Source organism: Schistocerca serialis, chromosome 1 (genome assembly GCF_023864345.2).
Source record: "Schistocerca serialis cubense isolate TAMUIC-IGC-003099 chromosome 1, iqSchSeri2.2, whole genome shotgun sequence".
NCBI classification, from domain to species: Eukaryota; Metazoa; Arthropoda; class Insecta; order Orthoptera; family Acrididae; genus Schistocerca; species Schistocerca serialis.
Genome location: NC_064638.1, coordinates 649,369,902 through 649,393,162, shown reverse-complemented (window position 1 = coordinate 649,393,162; position 23,261 = coordinate 649,369,902). Strand labels below are relative to the sequence as shown.

At 43.9% G+C, this 23,261-nt stretch overlaps 1 protein-coding gene across 1 annotated transcript in view; it reads right to left on the bottom strand.

The window, feature by feature from the left end:
* The window catches only part of LOC126479017 (toll-like receptor 4), a 138,068-nt gene that overhangs the window by 25,598 nt on the left and 89,209 nt on the right, over positions 1-23,261 (bottom strand). The window contains exons 9-10 of the mRNA XM_050103748.1: positions 16,210-16,422; positions 3,205-3,312 (exon numbers count right to left, since the gene is read on the bottom strand). Of these exons, the coding sequence (XP_049959705.1) occupies positions 3,205-3,312; positions 16,210-16,422 (321 nt within the window). The remainder of the gene's footprint in view (positions 1-3,204; positions 3,313-16,209; positions 16,423-23,261) is intronic.

Sequence of the window (23,261 nt, the reverse complement as noted above, 5' to 3'; positions counted from 1 at the left end):
TCAGAAAAAACATCGTCGACACAATTCCCAAGTTAGCAAAGGCCGACAAGTGTGAGAATTATTGCACAATGAGACTGTGTGAAACTGGTGTCGCACTATCAGACTTTCAACATAACATCATCTGCACAGTTCCGAGGATAGCAAGAGTCAAGTGCGAGAATTATGGCACAATAAACTTAACAGCTCTTGCATTGAAGTTCGTGACAATAATAACTTACAAAAGAGTGAGAAAGAAAATAGAGGATCGTGTAGATGACGATCAATTTGGCTTTAGGGAAGTTAAAGACGCCACAGAGGCATTTATGACGCTGTTGATAATGGAATCAAGACTGATGAAAAAACGAGAAACGTTTATAGTTTCTGTTGGCCTAGAAAAAGTGTTCAACAGTACAAAATGATGCAAGGAGTTCCAAATGTGGGAAAAAATGTAGGCTCTAGGGAAAGAAAGATAATATGCAATATGCACCAGAACTAATAGGGAAAAATAACAGTTGAAGACGAAGAACGAAGTGTCTGGATTCAAAAGGGTGTAAGACAGGGATGTGATCATTCGTTCCTTCTTTCAATCTGTACATCGAAGAAGCAGATTGCTGGAGACGCCCGGGCAGCTGTGGGATACCAACGTGACTGGGGTCTGCTTCAAATGGTTCAAATGGCTCTGAGCACTATGGGACTTAACACCGATGGTCATAAGTCCCCTAGAACTTAGAACTACTTAAACCTAACTAACCTAAGGACATCACACACATCCATGCCCGAGGCAGGATTCTAACCTGCGACCGTAGCAGTCGCGCGGCTCCGGACTGAGCGCCTAGAACCGCTAGACCACCGCGGCCGGCACTGGCGTCTGCCAAAAGGTGCGAGAGCCAGGAGTGATGGTCTGGTCTGGGGTGTCTATTCTTTCCATAGCAAGTCCACTCTGGTTGTCATCCTTGGCACCCTTATTAGCACAGCGGTACGTCGACGATGTTCTACGCCCCGTTTTGTTGCCTTCGTGGCAAGCTACCATGGGCCTGCATTTCAGCAAGATAATGCCCGTCCGCATACGATTAGAGGTTATGCAACATGTCTTCGTGCTTGCCAAACTTTACCTCGGCCAGCAAGTTTGCTGGATTTCTCCTCAGCGGAGAAAGTTTGGAACATTATGGGCATGATCCTCCAACCATCTCGAGATTTTGTTGATCTAACGCACCAACTGGACAGAATTTGGCACAATGTCCCTCAGGACGACATCCAACAACTCTATCAAGCAATACCAAGCCGATAATTGCTTGCTTATTGTTAGAGTGGGACCAGCGCATTATTAACTTGCTCAATTTGTGAGGTTCTTTCTCTTGAATAATCATCCTGTTTTTCTGAAACTGTAATATTTGTTTGTACACGTACATCACATCTACCAGTTTACATCCATTCGGATCATTCTTTACTTTTTTCTCTGAAATTATACGTCTCTTAACACGTCTATTAATAGGGAAAAAAAACGAGTTGCAGCATCATTTTAGTCTGCCTTACACTGTAAGTGAATTTTAGCTGGCTGGACAAGCCAGTTCAGGGGTCGGAGGATGGCAACAGCATACTACTCCAATAGGGGCATGCCTAGTAAAGCACTTTGGTGTTCAAACCAAATTTGGAGTTGTCGGTTTCGATTTAGTAATGAACATAACTTTTCCCGTGATGTCGATCTTATTACTATTTTGACAAGTAACATTTTCCACAACCCTTTGGTAGTTTGTATACCGTTCGATCCAAAGTAAGTCCCTGTTCGTCACTCACAGCTTATACTTTGGATATAACGGTTTCGACTTTTCAAAAAATGTTCAAATGTGTGTGAATTCCTAAGGGACGAAACTGCTTGGGTCGTCGGTCCCTAGATTTACACACTACTTAAACTGACTTAAACTAACTTATGCTAAGAACAATACACACTCACCCATGCCCGAGGGAGGACTCGAACCTCCGGTGGGAGGGGCCGCACAGTCCGTGACATGACGCCTCAAACCGCACGACCACTCAGCGCGGCTTCGACATTTCCGTCATTATCAGAAGCACATTTTGTTTTGGCCGCTGACTGCATCCAACTATGGTAGGAGTGAACATATACTCAAGGATCCTATTACAGGATTCGTACAGTACATCCTCAGTACAGAAAATTCAGGAAACGAAGAGACGGCTTTGTTTCTTACAGTGTCAATGTCATGAAACCGCTCAGATTCTTGAGAGTTTGTTACTTCTTACTCATCTTGTCGGTCAAATACCACAGACGAAAATTTCTTGTGGCGCCTGAATACCGGCAACCAAGACAGATAAGGTAATTAATTAATTTTTATTTATTTATTGACTTATTTATCTAGGCTGGATAAGGACCATAAGGCCGACTCGTAAACCCAATTAGGCATTCTTTGTTTTACATTTCTTCCGTTACCACAGAACACTTTAAGAGATTTGAATGTAGAAATAATTTTGACACAGATGATGAGACGTACAGCAGGGGAAACACAATTTATATTTGTGAACAACAGAATAATAATCGTAATTTAGATTGAAGTAGGTGTAGGCAGCAATTTGGATTGTAGAAGAGGCGGGAGCTGACATAAACGTAAATTTTTAAGGGAGACTTTATGAAGTTGTCAAAAGGACGTGGTTTCGCATTTCCTTAAATTCAGTGGAGCATTGATGTGTGCGTAGAATTCAGGTACGTTACAGAAACGAGTTAGTTTTTATCTTAAGGAAAGAGTATCGCAGTTTTGACGGGATAATAGTTTATAGACCTTACTGCAAGGTACTGTAGGGCGTAAAAGCTATAGTATCGATGAATTGGACTCAAATCACGGTATTCACGTAACTAGTCTTGCCGAAACTGTATGAAGCATTGTTAGCGTCACACAGGCAGAGGTTGCAGACGTTCTCTGTACGTGGTTACGAAATTTTATAATCATCCAAAGTTGCACCCAAATTATACATTGTTTTCTGACATGATACTGGGGTACCGTCTGAAAGAATGGAAAGTACGTTGTCGCGGATTCAGTTCTAATTGCCACCTGATGCGATCCTAAAATTACAAATTAATGACTTGGTAGGAGTAGTGCACAGGAAGACATGTTTAATTTTCCTTAAAGTACTTAGTACACGAAGAAAAACAATACTGAGGAAAGTTGGTCTGTAGATGTGTTACGAAACGTTTGCCGTTAAATCTCTCAGCCTCACCTGTAGCAGACGAAGGCGTCGTACTTGTAGCTTGAGGGGTGGCGCCGCTCGGCGGCCACCCTCTCACGCCGCATTTTCATCAGGTGAAACACGTACGTTATCTCGTACCTGCAGGCAAGAACAGAAGAAAAAATTAAAAAACTTGAATGACGTACAGAAATGGAATACAATGTACTAAAATAGTTCCTTAAGTCGAGATAGCGTTATGGATCGTAGAAAACCTGTTCTTGCAGTTATTGAAACCTGTAACAGCTGTAAAATTCGTATAGAACTTCCATTTCTTCTAAATTTGATACCTGTTAATAAAAGAAAACTTTTTGTTGAATATTATTATTAATATATGGCAAATTTGGTGTGAAGACAAGCCAGAAATCAAGCGACAGCCTGTATCCAAATTTTTCTTGAGTTACGAAAGTTATTTAGGCTTGGTAAACATGTAAAACCCTACGCCGATGTTAGACTAAGGTTGGTTCCAGAACATTGGGTTCCTTCGTTTTATCTCGTAACGGCATTGCAGCAGACTCTTAATCTCGACAGCACCGACGGGCAGTTCTATTCCCAAGGTAGGCGTCTCATGGTTATAAAGTTGCCCGGCTAAACGGCACGTGTCCTACCGAACTCATACTCTCACAACTCCACATAACTAAGCCAGTAACACATAAAATGACGAGAGAGATCTCATGAAATCGCAAGCAGTTGGTGCTATACACCGTATTAATTGTACTTTAAGTTCACAGAATACATCTCTACGATGATGTCTTACCATAATGTATTATTGCTACTAAATATCCCAGAAGTTATGTGTGCTAATCCTAGTTTTGCTGCACAGCTTTAAGAAGTCTGTGAAAAAAATTCCGGAACAATCATGTGTTGGAGTGAAGTGCGGTTGGCATCCCTACACACGACTGTGTTTGATGTGTAACTGCCGGAAGTTTCATTGTGGTATGTCTGTTAGCTATTGTTCAGTGCTGTACTGAGTAGAACGTTGTGTCACACAGTTTGCGAATTTCGAGACCGCAGAGTTAGAGAAGCAACGCGTCTGCATTAAATTTTGCGTGAAACTCAAGAAAACCTGTACAGAGACACGCCAAACGATGCAGGACGCCTACGGTGATGAGTGCTTAAGCCGTACTCAGTGTTTCGTAAGATTCAAACGGTTTGAAAATAACCGGACGGAAGTTAAAGATGACCCTCGTTGAGAATGCCCTTCGACGTCTACCGACGATGCTCACGTCAGGAACGTCAACGAAATTGTGCGTGTCAATCGAAGACTGACTGTCCTAGAGATTGAAAAAGAATGTAACGTTTCAGTTGGACCATGTCATAAAATCCTGACACAGCATATTGGAATACATCGTACTGGCCCCAATTTCGTCACATGGTTCGTGAGTCAAGACCGGGAAGACCTTAGCTTCGCAACCTGTGAAGAGCTTTTGGATCGATCAAAAGAGAACGAGACGTTCCTTACGAGAATCATGACTGGTGTTGGGACATGGGTCTATCGCTGCGATGTTGAGACCAAGGTTCAATCTTCACAATGGGTCGGGAAAGGCTCTCCAAGAGCAAAAAAAGCTCGTCAGGTCAGCTCAGATGTCAATTTCACGCTGGTAGTTTGCTTTGACTTTGAAGGATGAGTTCATCATGAATACGTGCCACAGGTCCAAACTCTAAATCGATGGTACTACCGGGACATGTTGCGACGCCTGCGAGAAAATGTGAGAAGGAAACTGCCTGAAATGTGGTTCTTGCATCACGATAACCAACCACACATTCATCCCTATTGGTGAGACTAAAGTACAAAAAATCGAAATTATTGTGCTGCTTCATCCTCCGCACTCTCCAGACCTGGCCCTGTGGACTTCTTTTATTCCCAAAGTTGAAAATCCCGTTGAAAGGACGAAGATTTGCAACGATATTCGAGATAAAATTCGCAGACGGCGCTTCGCACAATCCAGCAAGAGCCGTACCAAGACTGCTTCATGAGGTGTAAATGGCGTTGGGACCGGTGTATCAATTGTCGAAGAGAGTATTTCGAAGGAGAGAATGGACAATAAGTAAAAGTTAAGCGTAGACATATGTTATGGACAAAGTTCTGGAATTTTTTGACCAAACCTTGTAGTAGTAATAAGATTTTTAAAAAATAGTTTTCTGTCAGCTATACACTCCTGTTCAGGATAAGTAACATTTGATATTGGTGGAACCTATTGTTTGTAGTAAAAATCTTTATGCACGGTGTATATGACTATTTATTATAACCAAACATAATTGTAGTCAGTTGTTTTGAACGCATAAGGAACAGTTTTTAATTAACTAACGAGTCACTTAACAACTGATGTTCACGCTCATAGCATGTTTTGAGATACAACAGTCAGCAGATACAAAACTGAAGACGGTGCTGAATGCATAACAATTAAGCCAAAGATATATCACTCCTAATGCAAGCGAGAGCAATTTTTTAAAAAAAAAAAAACCTGTACAACAATACAATGAACACTGTTTTAAATGTGTATCTAGTGATGGCGTGCAAAAATGTAAAATGACTTGGAGAATGCTCCACTGAACAATTTGAGATAGGGAACCTGGAGTCGGAGAAACGAGCTTGTGATGTGGACGTAAACTTGTCTACCGCTTTGTCTAGCATTACGTTTTCTATCTTATTTACAACGAATATGCGTATACGTTCACACGTGCTGTGCTGTTTATTTACATGTACATTCTTTATTTCCTGCAAGGAAACAAGTAGGAGAGTCTAATTACCAGGAAGTCGTGATGCAGGTTTAGTTTACTTTACTTGTCCAAAAGGTGGCTCTGTTGTATCGTATTTACATTGTCCCATGACCGAACGTTCTTTGAATCAACGACAGACCCATTCATTCATTACTCAGTGCTGTTCACAAACGTACAGTACAATACGATGGAACAGTACCGGTACAGTGTTTCCTGGTCGCTGAACTGGAAGGGGAGATCCTATTCCATGGCCTGCGAGATCATTTGACCTGAACTACCTTAATTATTTCCTACGGATATACGCAGTGGATACGGAGATGAAATTAGTTGCCAGAACTGTAGCTGCCTGTGATGCGGATGGAAACAAACCAGGAATATTTATCATGCTTGCATTGAGTTTGATCTCCGTCAATTTCAGCACATTTTGTAAGATGTAGTAAAAGTGGTAAGTTCATTGTGTCAGTGATGGTATTTGTAGTTAAGTAATATAAATAAAAGTGTACGTAATAGCCGGCCGGGGTGGCCGAGCGGCAGGTTCGAATCCTGCTTCGGCCATGGATGTGTGTGATGTCCTTAGGTTAGTTAGGTTTAACTGGTTCTGACTTCTAGGGGGCTGATGACCTCAGATGTTGAGTCCCTTAGTGCTCAGAGCCATTTGTACACAATAATGCGATTTTATTCCTGTTATCTCCTTAAACTGGCTTCTCCGAACCCAAGTTCCCTACCTCAAACTGTTCAGCTCTCTACGTCCTTCTAAATTTTCGTACGCTCTTATGGAAACACTCTGTATTAATTTTGAGCAAACATTCTGCACAATTGTTGATGTAGGTGTTACACTGAATAACTTTTTTATAGTGTGTATTTGTGACAGTAACGCTGAGAGAGAACAAACGAAAATCGTACACTGAATGGAATTATGAAAAAAGCTATTCCTTTATCTTGAAGTTTTGGGTTTATCTCGCAAAAGACATTGATCAAAATCGAATAATGTAAAAAACATTTAGAAACGCTAAGAATTTTCAGCAGCAACAGGTAAGAATGACTGCATGGCTCCTGGTGACGTACGTTGGTGGTCCAGTACTGCTGTACCTCTCATCACGCCTGGATCACGCACTGCTAATGTGTGTAGCACACTGTGATCCCCAAAATCACTACGACATACAGAGGCAATAAGCTACAGGTCGCAGTACTGATTTTATCTTGTGGTAGTCTCAAAAACTGAACTACAACACATTACGGTAGTGGAACATCGACAATCACTGCTAATATCGTTGTGATATAATGAGACATACGATGTATAAGAAATGAGTGAGAAACATAATGAAACTGACATCACTGCGAACCATGTGGCAATGCTGTGCTGTTCTAGTTATGTCGACTCCTGTGTTTATCACTTCCAGAAGCTCACTCCGAGATTCGGCTCCGTACGGCCATCACGTGATTTTTGAGAGCGCCGTCTCTGAAGTTGTGCTTTTGTTGTGTGTAACGAAAACGGAAAGCGGAATTTCGAGCAAAGTTATGCAGTAAAGTCTGTCAAACATGGGGAATCGCGACTGTAATCCTTGAAATGTTGAACAGGCCTAAGGGGAACATTACTTATCAAGAGCACAAGTTTTCCCCGATACAAATCATTCTTGCAAGGTCGATGACACGTCGAAGATGAACCTCGTTCACGGAGACCTTCAACTTCAAAAACCGACGAAAACCTCGAACGTGTGCGTGCCCTTGTGAGATTGTTACTCAAGGACAAACTGTCAACCGAGTGTTTTACAAATATATCGTTGAAAGCCTCACGAAAGTAGTGAACGGTGTGAGACCGGACACCGCAGAGAATTGGATCCTGCACAATGTCAATAACGCAAGTCACACGGCCACTTCCATCACGGAATTTTTGACCTCAGAAGGCATTCCTGTGGTTCCACAGCCCCAGTACTTGTCATTTTTCCTTTTCTCGAAATTGAAAAATGCATTGGAAGGGCGCCATTTTGGACTTTGGAGAACATTCCAAAGAATGTGACGGGTATGTTAAAGGCTGCATCGGATGAAGCCTTTCAGTACTGCTTTTATGACTGGGAGCAACAACTCCTCCGGTGTTTAGTTGCGGAAGGAATCAACTACTTTGAAGAGGACAATACCGTTGTCTGAAAAATTAAATCTTTGGTAGATGCAAAATCAGTCGCATTATTTTTCTCACACTCCACGTATTTTGGAGCTTTCTCCATCGCATGTTGGAGTTCACTCCGCCGTATAACCATTAAAAGGCAACCCCTTTATGAAAGAAGCCTATTTTATGATAGCGATACAATAGAACTCAGTGGAAGTGATTACAGGCACGGAGCTTAATATGTAAAGATGAACAAAATTTGCTGGATTCATTGTATCGAATTTTGGATAAATCAAGAGAGTGATACAGAATGTCAGGATACAATGGATGCGAAAATTCAAATATTTACGACACAAAAAATTCGATACACCATAATAAATATTGCTGTTGCTGTTACTACAGTTTTCCCATCAAAGACCGGTTTTATGCAGCTCTCCACGCTAGCCTGTCCTGCGCAGTCCTCTGTCTGGACCCTACATCTACTCGAACTTGGTCACTGCAGTCATGTCTTGGTATATCTCTACAATTTTTACCGCTGCCGCTTCCTCACTCACACTTTTCTCCATTACCAAACTGACCACTCCTTATTGTCTCAGGATGTGTCATATCCACTGATCCCTTACTTTAATCAAGCTGTGAGACTCTTTTTTTCGCAGTTAGATTCAGTATCCCATCATTAGTTTCTCCATTCACCCACCAAATCTTCTGTAGCACCACTTTTCAAAATCTTCTATTCTTTTCTTCTCTCAAATGCTTATTGTCCACATTCCCTTCCGAACATAGCTACAGACAAATATCTCCAGAAAAAGAACTTCCTATCACTTGCATTCTTATTACATGTTTATAAATTACTCTTCATCAGATATCACTTCCCCTGCAATAGTCAGTCTCCATTTTATATCCTCTGTACTTCGGCCATCATTAGATATTTTGGTGTTCATATAGCAACTCATTTAATACTTCCTGTGTGCAGTCCTAAAGCACTGACTGCACACCCAGCAGCGCAGCGCCACGAAACGGCATCAAGAAGGCGCTCACCTACGCGCCAATGGAAAAAGCGGGCAGCGCCACACCTCCAAGAAGACAAGAGTTGAGCGCTCCCTGTCAACACTCATTTTACCGGCCGCCTATTGCTGGTCGGCCCAGTTCAGTTGACTGCAAGTCTTCGACAACATCAGTACAGAGTAGTAGGAAGACGTTACTTAGTCTGTGTTCTGCGAGTGGTAACAGAGAGAACAATATTTGTATGTAGAATATGCGGCTGATCCCGGCGGAGGTTCGAGTCCTCCCCCGGGCATGGGTGTGTGTGTTTGTCCTTAGGATAATTTAGGTTAAGTAGTGTGTAAGCTTAGGGACTGATGACCTTAGCAGTTAAGTCACATAAGATTTCACACACATTTGAACAGGAAGCGCAGGAATTAAGATAAGTTATATTTATTTTGTTTTCAGAAATAAAGTATTGTAATAATTTCAAAGTTTAATGTACAGATAACTTTTGGATTCCCCGCCAGTCACTGCAACTTCTCTCCTTCCTTGTTTGTGTTACTGCTGGCTCCCACAGTGGCCGTGACAAAATCTGGCGATGAGAATTCCAGAACCAATGCTGCCTTCGCTCTTCGTCGCTTTATCGCAGTGTATCAGTAATATTTCTCTCTTTCTTTCAGAGGTAATTGCTACTAATTGCTTATAATTTTTTATATAACTTGGTTGTTGTGTTCATCTCATTAAAATGGCCTCCAACCCGCATCCTGCACCTCCTGCTGCATCTCTGGCTGCTGATGGCTTTGATCTACTGCAATTTGTTATGTTTCAGAACAAGGTGATGACTGCCGTCCAGCAGCTCATTGACGCAAGATCCACTGCTGCATAAATTCTGCCACAACAGCCAGCCACATCCATGAAACCGTCTCGATGCATTCCGATGTTCCGAGCTTTCGATGAACAGCAAGAGGAGTGGAATGAGTACTACGCTCAGTTCGACGCTCATGTGTGCTACACATGGCCTCGAAAAAATTATAAAAAGAAAGAGGACTTAATCTAGCAAATGAGCAATAAAGTATAATTATTAAAATCAAATCCATAGAAACAAAAAATTAGAATGATAAGAATTTAAATAAACTGAATCTCTAGCAGTAATTATTAAAGCACAAATTGAAAAACTAAACAAAATTAAGCTAAAAGAAAAATAATCGATACCAAAATAATATCTAATTATATTCAAAAACTAAACAAAATTAAGCTAAAAGAAAAATAATCAATACCAAAATAATATCTAATTACATTCAAATCACCATATGAATATACACAAATCATAAAAACAAAACTTGACAGGGTGGTGCAAGATATCGTGAAACTCTCTTATCTCTTGTCAATGGTCGGCAGAGGAATGTACCGCCTTGCTCACAAGTTATTCCCGACTAGTAGGCTTGAGTTGCTAGTTTCTGAAGTTTTATTTTCTGCCCTCACTAAGTATTACGAGGATCAGGTACGGGTTGCTGCAGCCCTATTCAAGTTCTTTTGATGGTCAGGACAGACATACCATCAGTGGATCACTGAGCTGCAGGGTTTGATGTGACAATGTCGTTTTCCATGTGGCTGAGGTTAGTACTATAATGACGCAATCATTCGTGATGCCAATACATACAATATGCCAAAGGGTAGGATTAATTAACAAATTTTTAAATATTCTGATCCTACGCCAAAATAAGTGTTACAGATTATTGAATTCAAGACTTGTGTGATTGTGCCATGGAAAGCTTTGAAGTAGCTCCCGTTTGCAGTGTAACGCAAAGTGAGAAACAGGTATGGCCGCTGCATGCATACCGGCCCCCGCGTTGCGACAAGAGTAAACAAGTGTCATCGCATCTGTCTGCCGTGAAATCATGTCCCTACTGTCTTTCCTCACATAAAAAGTCTTCATTGCCCTTTGCGGAACACACTTTGCTCGTGGAAGGCCAGATTACGTACAGTCTGTGTGCTTACAACAGAAAAAGAACTCTATCCACGATTGCTCTTATAAACACAGAACACCCTCTCACTCAGTGAATGTAGTTTTTGCCAAATTGGCTACCGGTACTAGTAATGACCAAATTCAGGATGTACCTTCACCCCACCCAAGTGCTGTGCAACGACGGTCAAACTGTTCGTGAACTTAGTCACTGCTGGACGCTGTGTGTGACTTCGGTTAGACACTGGCACTCCCATTACATTGCTTAATCATGTCACTTACGAACAGTTGGACTCGCCACAGTTGACAAAATTTTGCACGCAACTTAGTTCATACAACGGTCAGGGCATTCCAGTGTTTAGTACATATACACTCCTGGAAATGGAAAAAAGAACACATTGACACCGGTGTGTCAGACCCACCATACTTGCTCCGGACACTGCGAGAGGGCTGTACAAGCAATGATCACACGCACGGCACAGCGGACACACCAGGAACCGCGGTGTTGGCCGTCGAATGGCGCTAGCTGCGCAGCATTTGTGCACCGCCGCCGTCAGTGTCAGCCAGTTTGCCGTGGCATACGGAGCTCCATCGCAGTCTTTAACACTGGTAGCATGCCGCGACAGCGTGGACGTGAACCGTATGTGCAGTTGACGGACTTTGAGCGAGGGCGTATAGTGGGCATGCGGGAGGCCGGGTGGACGTACCGCCGAATTGCTCAACACGTGGGGCGTGAGGTCTCCACAGTACATCGATGTTGTCGCCAGTGGTCGGCGGAAGGTGCACGTGCTCGTCGACCTGGGACCGGACCGCAGCGACGCACGGATGCACGCCAAGACCGTAGGATCCTACGCAGTGCCGTAGGGGACCGCACCGCCACTTCCCAGCAAATTAGGGACACTGTTGCTCCTGGGGTATCGGCGAGGACCATTCGCAACCGTCTCCATGAAGCTGGGCTACGGTCCCGCACACCGTTAGGCCGTCTTCCGCTCACGCCCCAACATCGTGCAGCCCGCCTCCAGTGGTGTCGCGACAGGCGTGAATGGAGGGACGAATGGAGACGTGTCGTCTTCAGCGATGAGAGTCGCTTCTGCCTTGGTGCCAATGATGGTCGTATGCATGTTTGGCGCCGTGCAGGTGAGCGCCACAATCAGGACTGCATACGACCGAGGCACACAGGGCCAACACCCGGCATCATGGTGTGGGGAGCGATCTCCTACACTGGCCGTACACCACTGGTGATCGTCGAGGGGACACTGAATAGTGCACGGTACATCCAAACCGTCATCGAACCCATCGTTCTACCATTCCTAGACCGGCAAGGGAACTCTGTTCCAACAGGACAATGCACGTCCGCATGTATCCCGTGCCACCCAACGTGCTCTAGAAGGTGTAAGTCAACTACCCTGGCCAGCAAGATCTCCGGATCTGTCCCCCATTGAGCATGTTTGGGACTGGATGAAGCGTCGTCTCACGCGGTCTGCATGTCCAGCACGAACGCTGGTCCAACTGAGGCGCCAGGTGGAAATGGCATGGCAAGCCGTTCCACAGGACTACATCCAGCATCTGTACGATCGTCTCCATGGGAGAATAGCAGCCTGCATTGCTGCGAAAGGTGGATATACACTGTACTAGTGCCGACATTGTGCATGCTCTGTTGCCTGTGTCTATGTGCCTGTGGTTCTGTCAGTGTGATCGTGTGATGTATCTGACCCCAGGAATGTGTCAATAAAGTTTCCCCTTCCTGGGACAATGAATTCACGGTGTTCTTATTTCAATTTCCAGGAGTGTATTTTCAAGGTATCAGAATTCTTTGAGTTCGTCTGCAATGCCTGAGAAAAGGGTGGAACACCCGAAAGGGGAAGAGTAAATGAAATGTGGTGTTATTTAAACGATTACAAAATCGAGTCAAATTTACAAACATCTTGGCATAATGTGCCCATTTATTACTATGACTTTGCGTCCATTTGGCCTGGTTGCATGCACCGATTCGGCCGTTCTAACCTCTGCTGAGGAGGGCTGGCCCATAACTGTTCTGACTGGTCCTTGATGTTATGAGTACTGGCACTGGGACAGAGATGACGTCCGAGCTGGTCGCACACATTTTTATCGGGGACGTGTCTGGGGATCATCCTAGCAATGAGAGTACCTCAGCATCACGCACGTAGTTCATGGATACACGTGCGACGAGCATTGTCTTGTTGAAAAACGGCTCCACGATACTTCCACATGAGCGTTAACACGTAAGAATCCGTGGCGTGTTGTTGTACCGTCAGAGTTCCCTCAGACAATCAATTGATAAGTCAATGAGCTGAAGTTATACCCGATCGTTCCCCACACCATTACACCAGAAGTGCTTCCACTGTGACCGAAATATTGGAAAAATTGGACCTCTCCCGAAGTCGCACCCATACTCATCGACACAGTCATCCGTGTCAGTGCAGAATCACGTTTCGCTGCTGAACAGAACGCGACGGATTCAGTAACAGTCCATGCTTCCCCGTCACGGCACCACTCCAAACGGTGCCGTTTTTGTTGCACTCTGTCCATGGAACTGTAGTTCTATAGTCTGTTTGCTGCTACCCTGTCAAATTCTGTCATGTTCTGATGTGGCTGTCTCAATGAGTATGTACCACATCCACGACCTTCACAGTGCTGACTCAGTATTTGACACTGTCTCGTTACCTTAGAGACTCTTGTAGATACAGCAACAACACTAAACACAAACAACACTAATCAATTACTTGTCACAGAGAATCGCAACTCTAATCTATTACATACAAGTCGATGGAGTGTATGTACACGTAGCGACATTAGCGGTCGACCATATCATCAGAGTGTTTAACGGTTTTCTCTGTTCAGTTGTAAAATACAGTTTTCCGATTCTGGTCAATATTTTCGTATTTCTGCCATATTCTGTAGTCATTAGACTGTTTATTCTTTTCAATAGGTTCAGTATTTCTTCTTCACTTCCACTGATGCTAACTACAGAGATTGGACTAAAATATGGAAACACCGGGGCAAATGCGTGCTTGAACATAAATGAAGATATAAGCCAAACCAGCCGGTTGTTCTATTGTAACTGACCACGAATGGCACCTCTACAATATCGTCAGAGCACTGTTCTATGTCGTTGCGAGTTCGTTATGTCAGAGGTAAGTGACTTTGACAGATCACCACATCCCCCGCTCCACCTCCTCTCATACGGAACTCGTATTGTGAGCATGAGGATGAACAGTTGCATCTCCCCTGGCCACCACACACACCAGATCGCAATACTCTTAAGATTGTGGTCTACTTTGGAGTGAAGAGTTCGTGATAGTTCTCCACCTCCTATATCGTTATGTGAATACACTACTGGCCATTAAAATTGCTACACCAAGAAGAAATGCAGATGATAAACGGGTATTCATTGGACAGATATATTATACTAGAACTGACATTTTCACACAATTTGGGTGCATAGATCCTGAGAAATCAGTATCCAGAACAACCACCTCTGGCGTAATAACGGCCTTGATGCGCCTGGGAACTGAGTCAAACAGGGCTTGGATGCCCATGCAACTTCAACCCGACACCACAGTCCATCAAGAGTAGTGACTGGCGTATTGTGACAAGCCAGTTGCTCGGCCACCATTGACCAGACGTTTTCAATTGGTTAGAGATCTGGAGAATGTGCTGGTCAGGGAAACGGTCGAACATTTTCTGCATCCAGAAAGGCCCGTACAGGACCTGCAACATGCGGTCGTGCATTATCCTGATGAAATGTAGGGTTGCACAGGGATCGAATGAAGGATAGAGCCACCGGTCTTAACACATCTGAAATGTAACGTCCACTGTTCAAAGTGCCGTCAATGCGAACAATAGATGACCGGGACGAGTAACCTATGACACCCCATACCATCACGCCGGGTGATACGCCAGTATGGCGATGACGAATACACGCTTCCAATGTGCGTTCACCGCTATGTCGCCAAACACTGATGCGACCATCATGATGCTGTAAACAGAACCATTCGTGCACCCAGTTTCGTTGTTGAGTACACCACCGCAGGCTCTCCTGTCTGTAATGCAGCGTCAAGGGTAACCGCAGCCATGGTTTCCGAGCTGATAGTCCATGCTGCCGCAAACGTCATCGAACTGTTCGTGCAGATGGTTGTTGTCTTGCAAACGTCCCCATCTGTTGACTCACGGATCGAGACGTGGCTGCACGATCCGTTACAGCCATGCGGATAAGATGGCTGTCATCTCGACGCTAGCGATACGAGGCCGTTGGGATCCAGCACGGCGTTCCGTATTACCCTCCTGAACCCACCGATTCCATATTCTGCTAACAGTCATTGGATCTCGACCAACGCGAGCAGCAACGTCGCGATACGATAAACCGCAATCGCGATAGGCTACAATCCGACCGTTATCAAAATCGGAAACGTCATGGTACGCATTTCTCCTCCTTACACGAGGCATCACAACAACGTTTCACCAGGCAACGCCGGTCAACTGCTGTTTCTGTATGAGAAATCGGTTGGAAACTTTCGTCATGTCAGTACGTTGTAGGTGTCGCCACCGGCGCTAACCTTGTGTGAATGCTCTGAAAAGTTAATCAGTTGCATATCACAGCATCTTATTCGTGTCGGTTAAATTTCGCGTCTGTAGGACTCCATCTTCGTGGTGTAGCAATTTTAATGGCCACTAGTGTACTTGAACTCCCTTCCCAAGTATTTTGCAGGAAGAATGGTACAGGGCTTGTAAACCGGACAGGACCTGTAATAATAGGATTGGAAGCTTTTTAAATTCTAAAGTCTTTCCTACTCCGCATTGTTGTGTTTTTGGTGTTTCCAAAATCTTGTGCACCCATTGTATGTCATCAATAAATCTGGTCATGTGTATTTTTGCAGTGTGAATTTTGATCCCACAGCCGAACCTTTCTTTTATTTCCGTCATTGCTTCCTCGCGGGACAGACTGAACAGTAGGGGCGAAATAGTGCAGACCTGTCGGACACTCTTTTTAATCCGAGCACTTCATTCTTGTACTTCCATTCTAATTGTTCCCTTGTATCTATGAAATTAATGTGATTGTCGAAATATAGACATAATAATGTCGATGCACGACCGTCGATATTAGTCTGCAATATTTCGATATTACTACCTCTATTCAGGCGTGACATTTAGCGACTAGCCGACTGGAGGCGGAGTCCGTAGCCGCTGTTGTGGCTCACTCACTCACCTGCGATGGTAGCAGAGGAGGGTTATGGCCACTATCACTGCGAGCAGGCTGATGAGCAGCACGAGGAACTGGGCCACGTAGCGGGGGGACCCGGGGCAGCCGGACCGCTCCTCCAGGTCTTCCATCCTCGCCACGGGCTTGCCGGCTCTCTCTTGCGGCTCGCTGCATACCGGCTGCTCCGGACGCACCACTCGAAGTCTGTCCGACGACGTACTGTCGTATTACGTGACAGGTATTAGGAAAGAGTACAAAAATAGTCAACTTTAAACAGTAGGTTAGAGATTGGGATAAACATTTTCATCTAAAACTACAAACCGAAGGCCACCGAACGGTGCGTGGCGGAGAGTACTTTTGGGATGGCTACCATTTCTCCCCTCCCCTGCTCCATTAGCAAATGGTATATTGAAAGAACGACTGTTGATAAACCTCCATATGAGTTCTCATTTCACTGATCTTCTCGTCGTGACCATTTTCAGCAACGGAGTTAAGGTAATTAGGGATTAACAAACCTTTGACGCTAGAAATTACATTAATTAATTTCGACAGTTATTCAGTTAGCGGTTTTATAGGCAGTGAGAGGTATACCAGGCAGGCAGTGAAGATGTTGAGGTACAGAGATATTGTCCATAACTTTTGCTAGTCGTAATGGCAATGGAAAATTTCTGGTAAGTTCCTATGGGATCAAACTGCTGAGGTCATCGGTCTCTAGGCTTACACACTACTTAACATAACTTAAACTAACTTACGCTAAGGACAACACACACACCCATGCCCGAGGGAGGACTCGAACCTCCGACGGGGGGCAGCCGCTCGAACCGTGGCCAGGTGCCCAAGACCGCACGGCTACCCCGCGCGGCGGCGATGGAAATAGAGTACGCACAGGATACGGATACAGTGCCCCCTGCACAGTGACCAAGTTTTTGAAGGGCGCCTCTCTCCGGGAGCATTTCCATGATCTTACTGTACTGCTTAACTAAGGACTGTAGCATTCTAAACACGTATAATTCACGTCACCAGTCTTTGTTTTTCGTCTGTTTTACGAAACAGACTATCTTTGTTAGCGCAAATCTATGTGTAAAACACAGGAAGCTCATTTACCAAATAACCAATCATCCAACATGTGCTGCAGGACTGTGTTCAAAACGTATATAACGTATACATATTGCTGAAAGAATTGCAATGCTTTGCTTGTATTGGTGCATCGCTCAGTGACAGACGAAATATTAAACTGATAGGGATTTACTATTTTTTTTCTTTTCTTTTGAACATATCAATCTTCTGACTGGCTTGATGCGGCCCTCCACAAATTCCTCTCCTGCGACAACCCTTTCATCTCAGAGTAGCACTTGCAACCTACGTTCTCATTTATTTACTGCATGTACTCCAGTTTCTGTCTTCCTCTACAGTTTTTACCCTCTACAGCTCCATCAATTATCGTGGAAGTTATCTCCTGGTGTCCTATCATCCTGTCCCTTCTTCTTGTCAGTAGTTTTCATATACGCCTTTCTCTCCGATTCTCCGAAAACCTCATTCCTCATCTCATCAGTAGAGCCAATTTCCAACATTACTCTGTGTTATATTGCTAGAGAAGGCCTAAATGCACGCTATAAGCTCACGCAGGATGGCGTGAGGTCTGAAGCAGGATACGTAATGAATGCTATAAAGAAAAGTACGTAGCTTCTGGAATACTTAACTTTAATCCATCATTTGTATACATCGTTCTTGATGAGACATGCTTCATACGATAACTATCAATTGCTATGGCGCCTTGCTAGGTCGTAGCCATTGACTTAGCTGAAGGCTATTCTAACTATCTTCTCTGCAAATAAGGGAGGCTTCGTCAGTGTTTCATCGCTAGCTAAGTCGTCCGTACAACTGGGGCGAGTGCTAGTAAGTCTCTCGAGACCTGCCGTGTGGTGGCGCTCGGTCTGCGATCACTGACAGTGGCGACACGCGGGTCCGACATGTACTAATGGACCGCGGCCGATTTAAAGCTACCACCTAGCAAGTGTGGTGTCTGGCGGTGACACCACACTCTGTTGCGCTATATCTCAAATGCTTCGATTCTCCTCTGTTCCGTTTTTCCCACAATCCATTTTTCACTATCATACAGTACTGTGCTCAAAACGTACAATCTCAGAAATTTCTACCTCACATTACACAAATGCCCCTTTTGCCAATGCTAGCCTGCTTTTTATATCTTTCTTACTCCATCTGTCACGGGTTATTTTTCTACCTACGTACAAAAAGAATGGTAACTCCCATCTTAAAAAAAAAGAAAAAACAAGAACAATTGTCGCCTGGGCAAGACGGATAAATCAGCAGCAGGAGGCCATGCACTAGGGCCGGGATACCACCAAATTCGTTTGTCTGACACTATAGTTGTGGCAAGATCTAATAATTACTGGTTCAAATGGCTCTGAGCACTATGGGACTCAACTGCTGAGGTTATTAGTCCCCTAGAACTTAGAACTAGTTAAACCTAACTAACCTAAGGACATCACAAACATCCATGCCCGAGGCAGGATTCGAACCTGCGACCGTAGCGGTCTTGCGGTTCCAGACTGCAGCGCCTTTAACCGCACGGCCACTTCGGCCGGCTAATAATTACTACTGTAGTTTGTATGGGGAGGCTATAGAAATACAAAAGCACAACACCAATGTCAATAGAAAAGAAGACGGACTGAAATCAAGCATGTTGAATGCCCTAGTACTAAATGAAGAAAACAGCGCCAACTCTTCCCGACTACAAGCTCCATAACATACATCGGCGCGTCGCTGCGGTCTTAGGCAGCACTCTGACGAGGTTACGAACAGGTCGGATTGATGAGTTTCTTTGAGTTTGTACCTGCTTAAAGCCTCTGGCAATGTCTCCAGCACTAGAATACGAAATGTTAGGGAGATAATTATGCCTTGGCCCACGGCCTAATGCCCGTAAAACAAATATCACCACTAGTTGCAACAATCATATCATTCGGATTTACACTGGCAACTTGTAATTACTATGGCATCACGACTATCAATGCATCCTGCCGCAGCTGAGGTAATCTGCCGCATTCTACTCCATGTGTCACCGTAAATGTCTCTCCCCAACGACCTAAATTACGTGATTTATTTCTGCATTTTGTTGTTCTCTGATTGCTTATGTGTATTGTTTTTTCATAACTGACAGTATCCAGTATACAGTGTCCAGTGTCCAGTGGACAGTCTCCAGTCCAATAAAAATTCTCTGGTATTCAGGCACGTTTGCCAACCTAATTCAGTGCCTTTTTACCCTGTTTGATCTATGAGTTTCGTTGTTAATATTTCTAGATTTTATGGAAATACACATATTTAATTTGTGATCGACTTTTGTTTAAGTGTAGTAGTTCTATCCCCTTCCGTCCTCAGCTTGTCCACTATGACTGGGAAGACATGGTCCAGTCACGCTTGTAATAGAAGGTGAATTCAGTGCTTTACGCCAAATCAGGATAGGAAGTAGTGTAGTGGATGCTCGTTTCGAAGCCACACAGCAGGGAACACGATTTTCATTTTTTCACGACCTTGGCTATAGCAGGACAGGACTTTACAACCTCATCGTGACCATATCTGAATTTCATCGATCGCATTGAGACCCTAACTGACACTGTACTGCCTGAGGGACATAACGCTGTGTAGGGATTGGACAAAAATATAAAAACACCTCGAGAAATGCATGCTTATCATAAATCCAACTGCTAGGCAAGCCTGAATGTTGCTCTGTTGTATTTAACCACAAACTGCACCTGTGCTATGTCCTCAATATGTTGCAAGCGTCAGTCGCGGTCAGAACAGTGTTATACGTAGTAGTGAGTGTATTATCTCGGAGCTAAGTGAAGTCGAGTGGAGGTAGATTGTTGGTGGTCGTATGGTGAGTGCTTACGTAACCAAGAGAAGTGAACTGTTTTGGGTTTCAAGAGGAACCGTATCGAATATTTATACCGCATACGGGGAAAGCGGAAAAACATCATCCGCTAAACAACGCGGATGAAAGTGTATGATAAGTGATTGTGACAGACGGTCGTTGAAGAGGATTGTGATGCAAAGTAAGTGGACGACAGGTGCCAAAGTCACTGCAGAACTGAATGTCGCATTCGCGAAACCTATCAGCAATAAAGCAACACGAAGGAGACTCCATAAGCAGGGAACTGGAGAGCGAGATGGAATTCCAAATCTACAGATGTCACACAAATGTGCCTAACATGAAAAGGTGCTGCTGAAGCCATAAAACATCGAGTAGGGACCAATGGAAGAAAGACATTTGTTCGGATGAGTCTTGTTTCACACTGTTTCCAACTGGCTAAGTTGAGGTCTCAAGAGTGAAACGTGACGGGGGTTTGATGTTCATTTCGGTAGCCATATCGCAGTATAAAAATTCAGTAAATGAAGCAGGCAAGAAGGAATACAAACGTCTCAAAAATGAGATCGACAGGAAGCGCAAAATGGCTAAGCAGGGATGGCTACAGGACAAATGTAAGGATGTAGAGGTGCATATCACTAGGGGTAAGATAGATACTGCCTACAGGAAAATTAAAAAGACCTTTGGAGAAAACAGAACCACTTGTATGAATATCAAACGCTCAGATGGAAACCCAGTTCTAAGCAAAGAAGGGAAAACAGAAATGTGGGAGGAGTATATAGAGGGTCTATACAAGGGCGATGTTCTTGAGGACAATATTATAGAAATGGAAGAGAATGTAGGTGAAGATGAAATAGAAGATATGATAGTGCGTGAAGAGTTTGACAGAGCACTGAAAAACCTAAGTCGAAACAAGCCCCCGGAGTAGACAACATTCCATTAGAACTACTGACAGCCTTGCGAGAGCCAGCATTTGTAGACTTGGAGAAAGCTTTTGACAATGTTGACTGGAATACTCTAATTCTGAAGGTGGCAGGGGTAAAATTCAGGGAGCGAAAGGCTGTTTACAATTTGTACAGAAACCAGAAGGCAGTTATAAGAGTCGAGGGGCATAAAAGGGAAGCAGTGGCTGGGAAGGGAGTGAGACAGGGTTATAGCCTATCCCCAATGTTATTCAATCTGTATATGGAGCAAGCAGTAAAGGAAACAAAAGAAAAATTCGGAGTAGGAATTAAAATCCATGGAGAAGAAATAAAAACTTTGAGGTTTGCCGATGACATTGTAATTCTGTCAGAGACAGCAAAGGACCTGGAAGAGCAGCTGAAAGGAATGGACAGTGTCTTGAAAGGAGGATATAAGATGAACATCAACAAAAGCAAAACGAGGATAATGGAATGTAATCGAATTAAATCGGGTGATGCTGCGGGAATTAGATTAGGAAATGAAACGCTTAAAGTAGTAAATTAGTTTTTCTATTTGGGGAGCAAAATAACTGACAACGGTCGAAGTAGAGAGGATATAAAATGTAGACTGGCAATGGCAAGGAAAGCGTTTCTGACGAAGAGAAATTTGTTAACGTCGAGTATAGATTTAAGTGTCAGGAAGTCGTTTCTGAAAGTATTTGTATGGAGCGTAGCCATGTATGGAAGTGAAACGTGGACGATAAATAGTTTAGACAAGAAGAGAATAGAAGCTTCCGAAATGTGGTGCGACAGAAGAATGTTGAAGATTAGATGCGTAGATCACATAACTAATGAGGAAACATTGAATAGAATTGGAGAGAAGAGAAATTTGTGGCACAACTTGACTAGAAGAAGGATCGGTTGGTAGAACATATTCTGAGGCATCAAGGGATCATCAATTTAATATTGGTGGGCAGCGTGGAGGTTAAAAATCGTAGAGGGAGACCAAGAGATGAATGCACTAAACAGATTCAGAAGGATGTATATTGCAGTATTTACTGGAAGATGAAGAAGCTTGCACAGGATAGAGGAGCATGGAGAGCTGCATCAAACCAGTCTGTGGACTGAAGACCACAACAACATCAATAACAACAACAACATCGTAGTATTCCGTACCCTCCTTCGTTACTCTGCAGTGTCACATTAATGATAAGGATTGCGAGACTATGACTCATCAGGTCTATCATACTATGCAATGTTTGTTCCCCAATGATGATGCTGTGTTCCACGACGACAGGGCCCCTGCTCAGACAGCTCGCATCGTCCAGAACTGGTTTTGTGAGCAAAAGGATGAACTGTCGCATCTCCCATGGCCACAGCGAATCCCACACGAAAAGAGCCAGCGCAGAATCCGATGTCCTCAACGGGCACTTACCAGTCCTGGTGAGCAATATATTAATCTCCAAATGCAGTTAGCTGGTCACGATCTGGGAACGTTTGGACGTTTGGCATGGCACGTTTGTTGCCGAACTTAACAGGATTGGATAGTAAATTGGACATCCTGACTAAGGAGACAAAGACTCAAATGATAAACGATCTGATGGTTTTAACATAGAGTTTCTGATGATAACAAGTAAAATAGATCAGCTAACCATCAAAAGCAATAGAATGGTTTGATCAGAAAGAGACTGCTTTTGCTTTGTTGACCAGACAATTGAGGGTTACCAGTGTACAAATTACTGAACAAGGCAAAAATATGAAGTAATCTGAAACTGAGTTAGCATCTGTAGCCAGTAATGTCGACTGTCAACTCGTATTAAAAGAAATAGACACTGAGAATCTTGTTAAATCAATAGCTAGAACTGCAAATGATAAGATTGTTAAATGTCAAGTGGCCAGCACGTCTTGAGACAGACAAGTTCCTGCACTCGGCACTGATTTGCGAAGACAGGTGGACGCTATTGTATCACGTTTGCAAATTGTGAAGAATCCTGTAAGCAATGTCAGTAAGTCCCCTGCCGGGTCCCTACAAAGCAGCTTTGCTTAGAGCCCTTCCCCCCCTCCTCCCCCATACATAGGGTGACCGGTCCGCTGGCCCGCTCGCCGAGGGGTCAGCGCTGACCTACCCGCCTGTGTGCGGTTGGTTCCAATGGCCAGTCCCTACTTGCTTACTCCGGCAGCTACCTGCCAGTCCAAACTCCGTCAGCGTAGGCAGATGGTGTCTTCCAAACACTTGCCTGTGTCTACACAGAGTCTCTAAACTGTAATTGGAC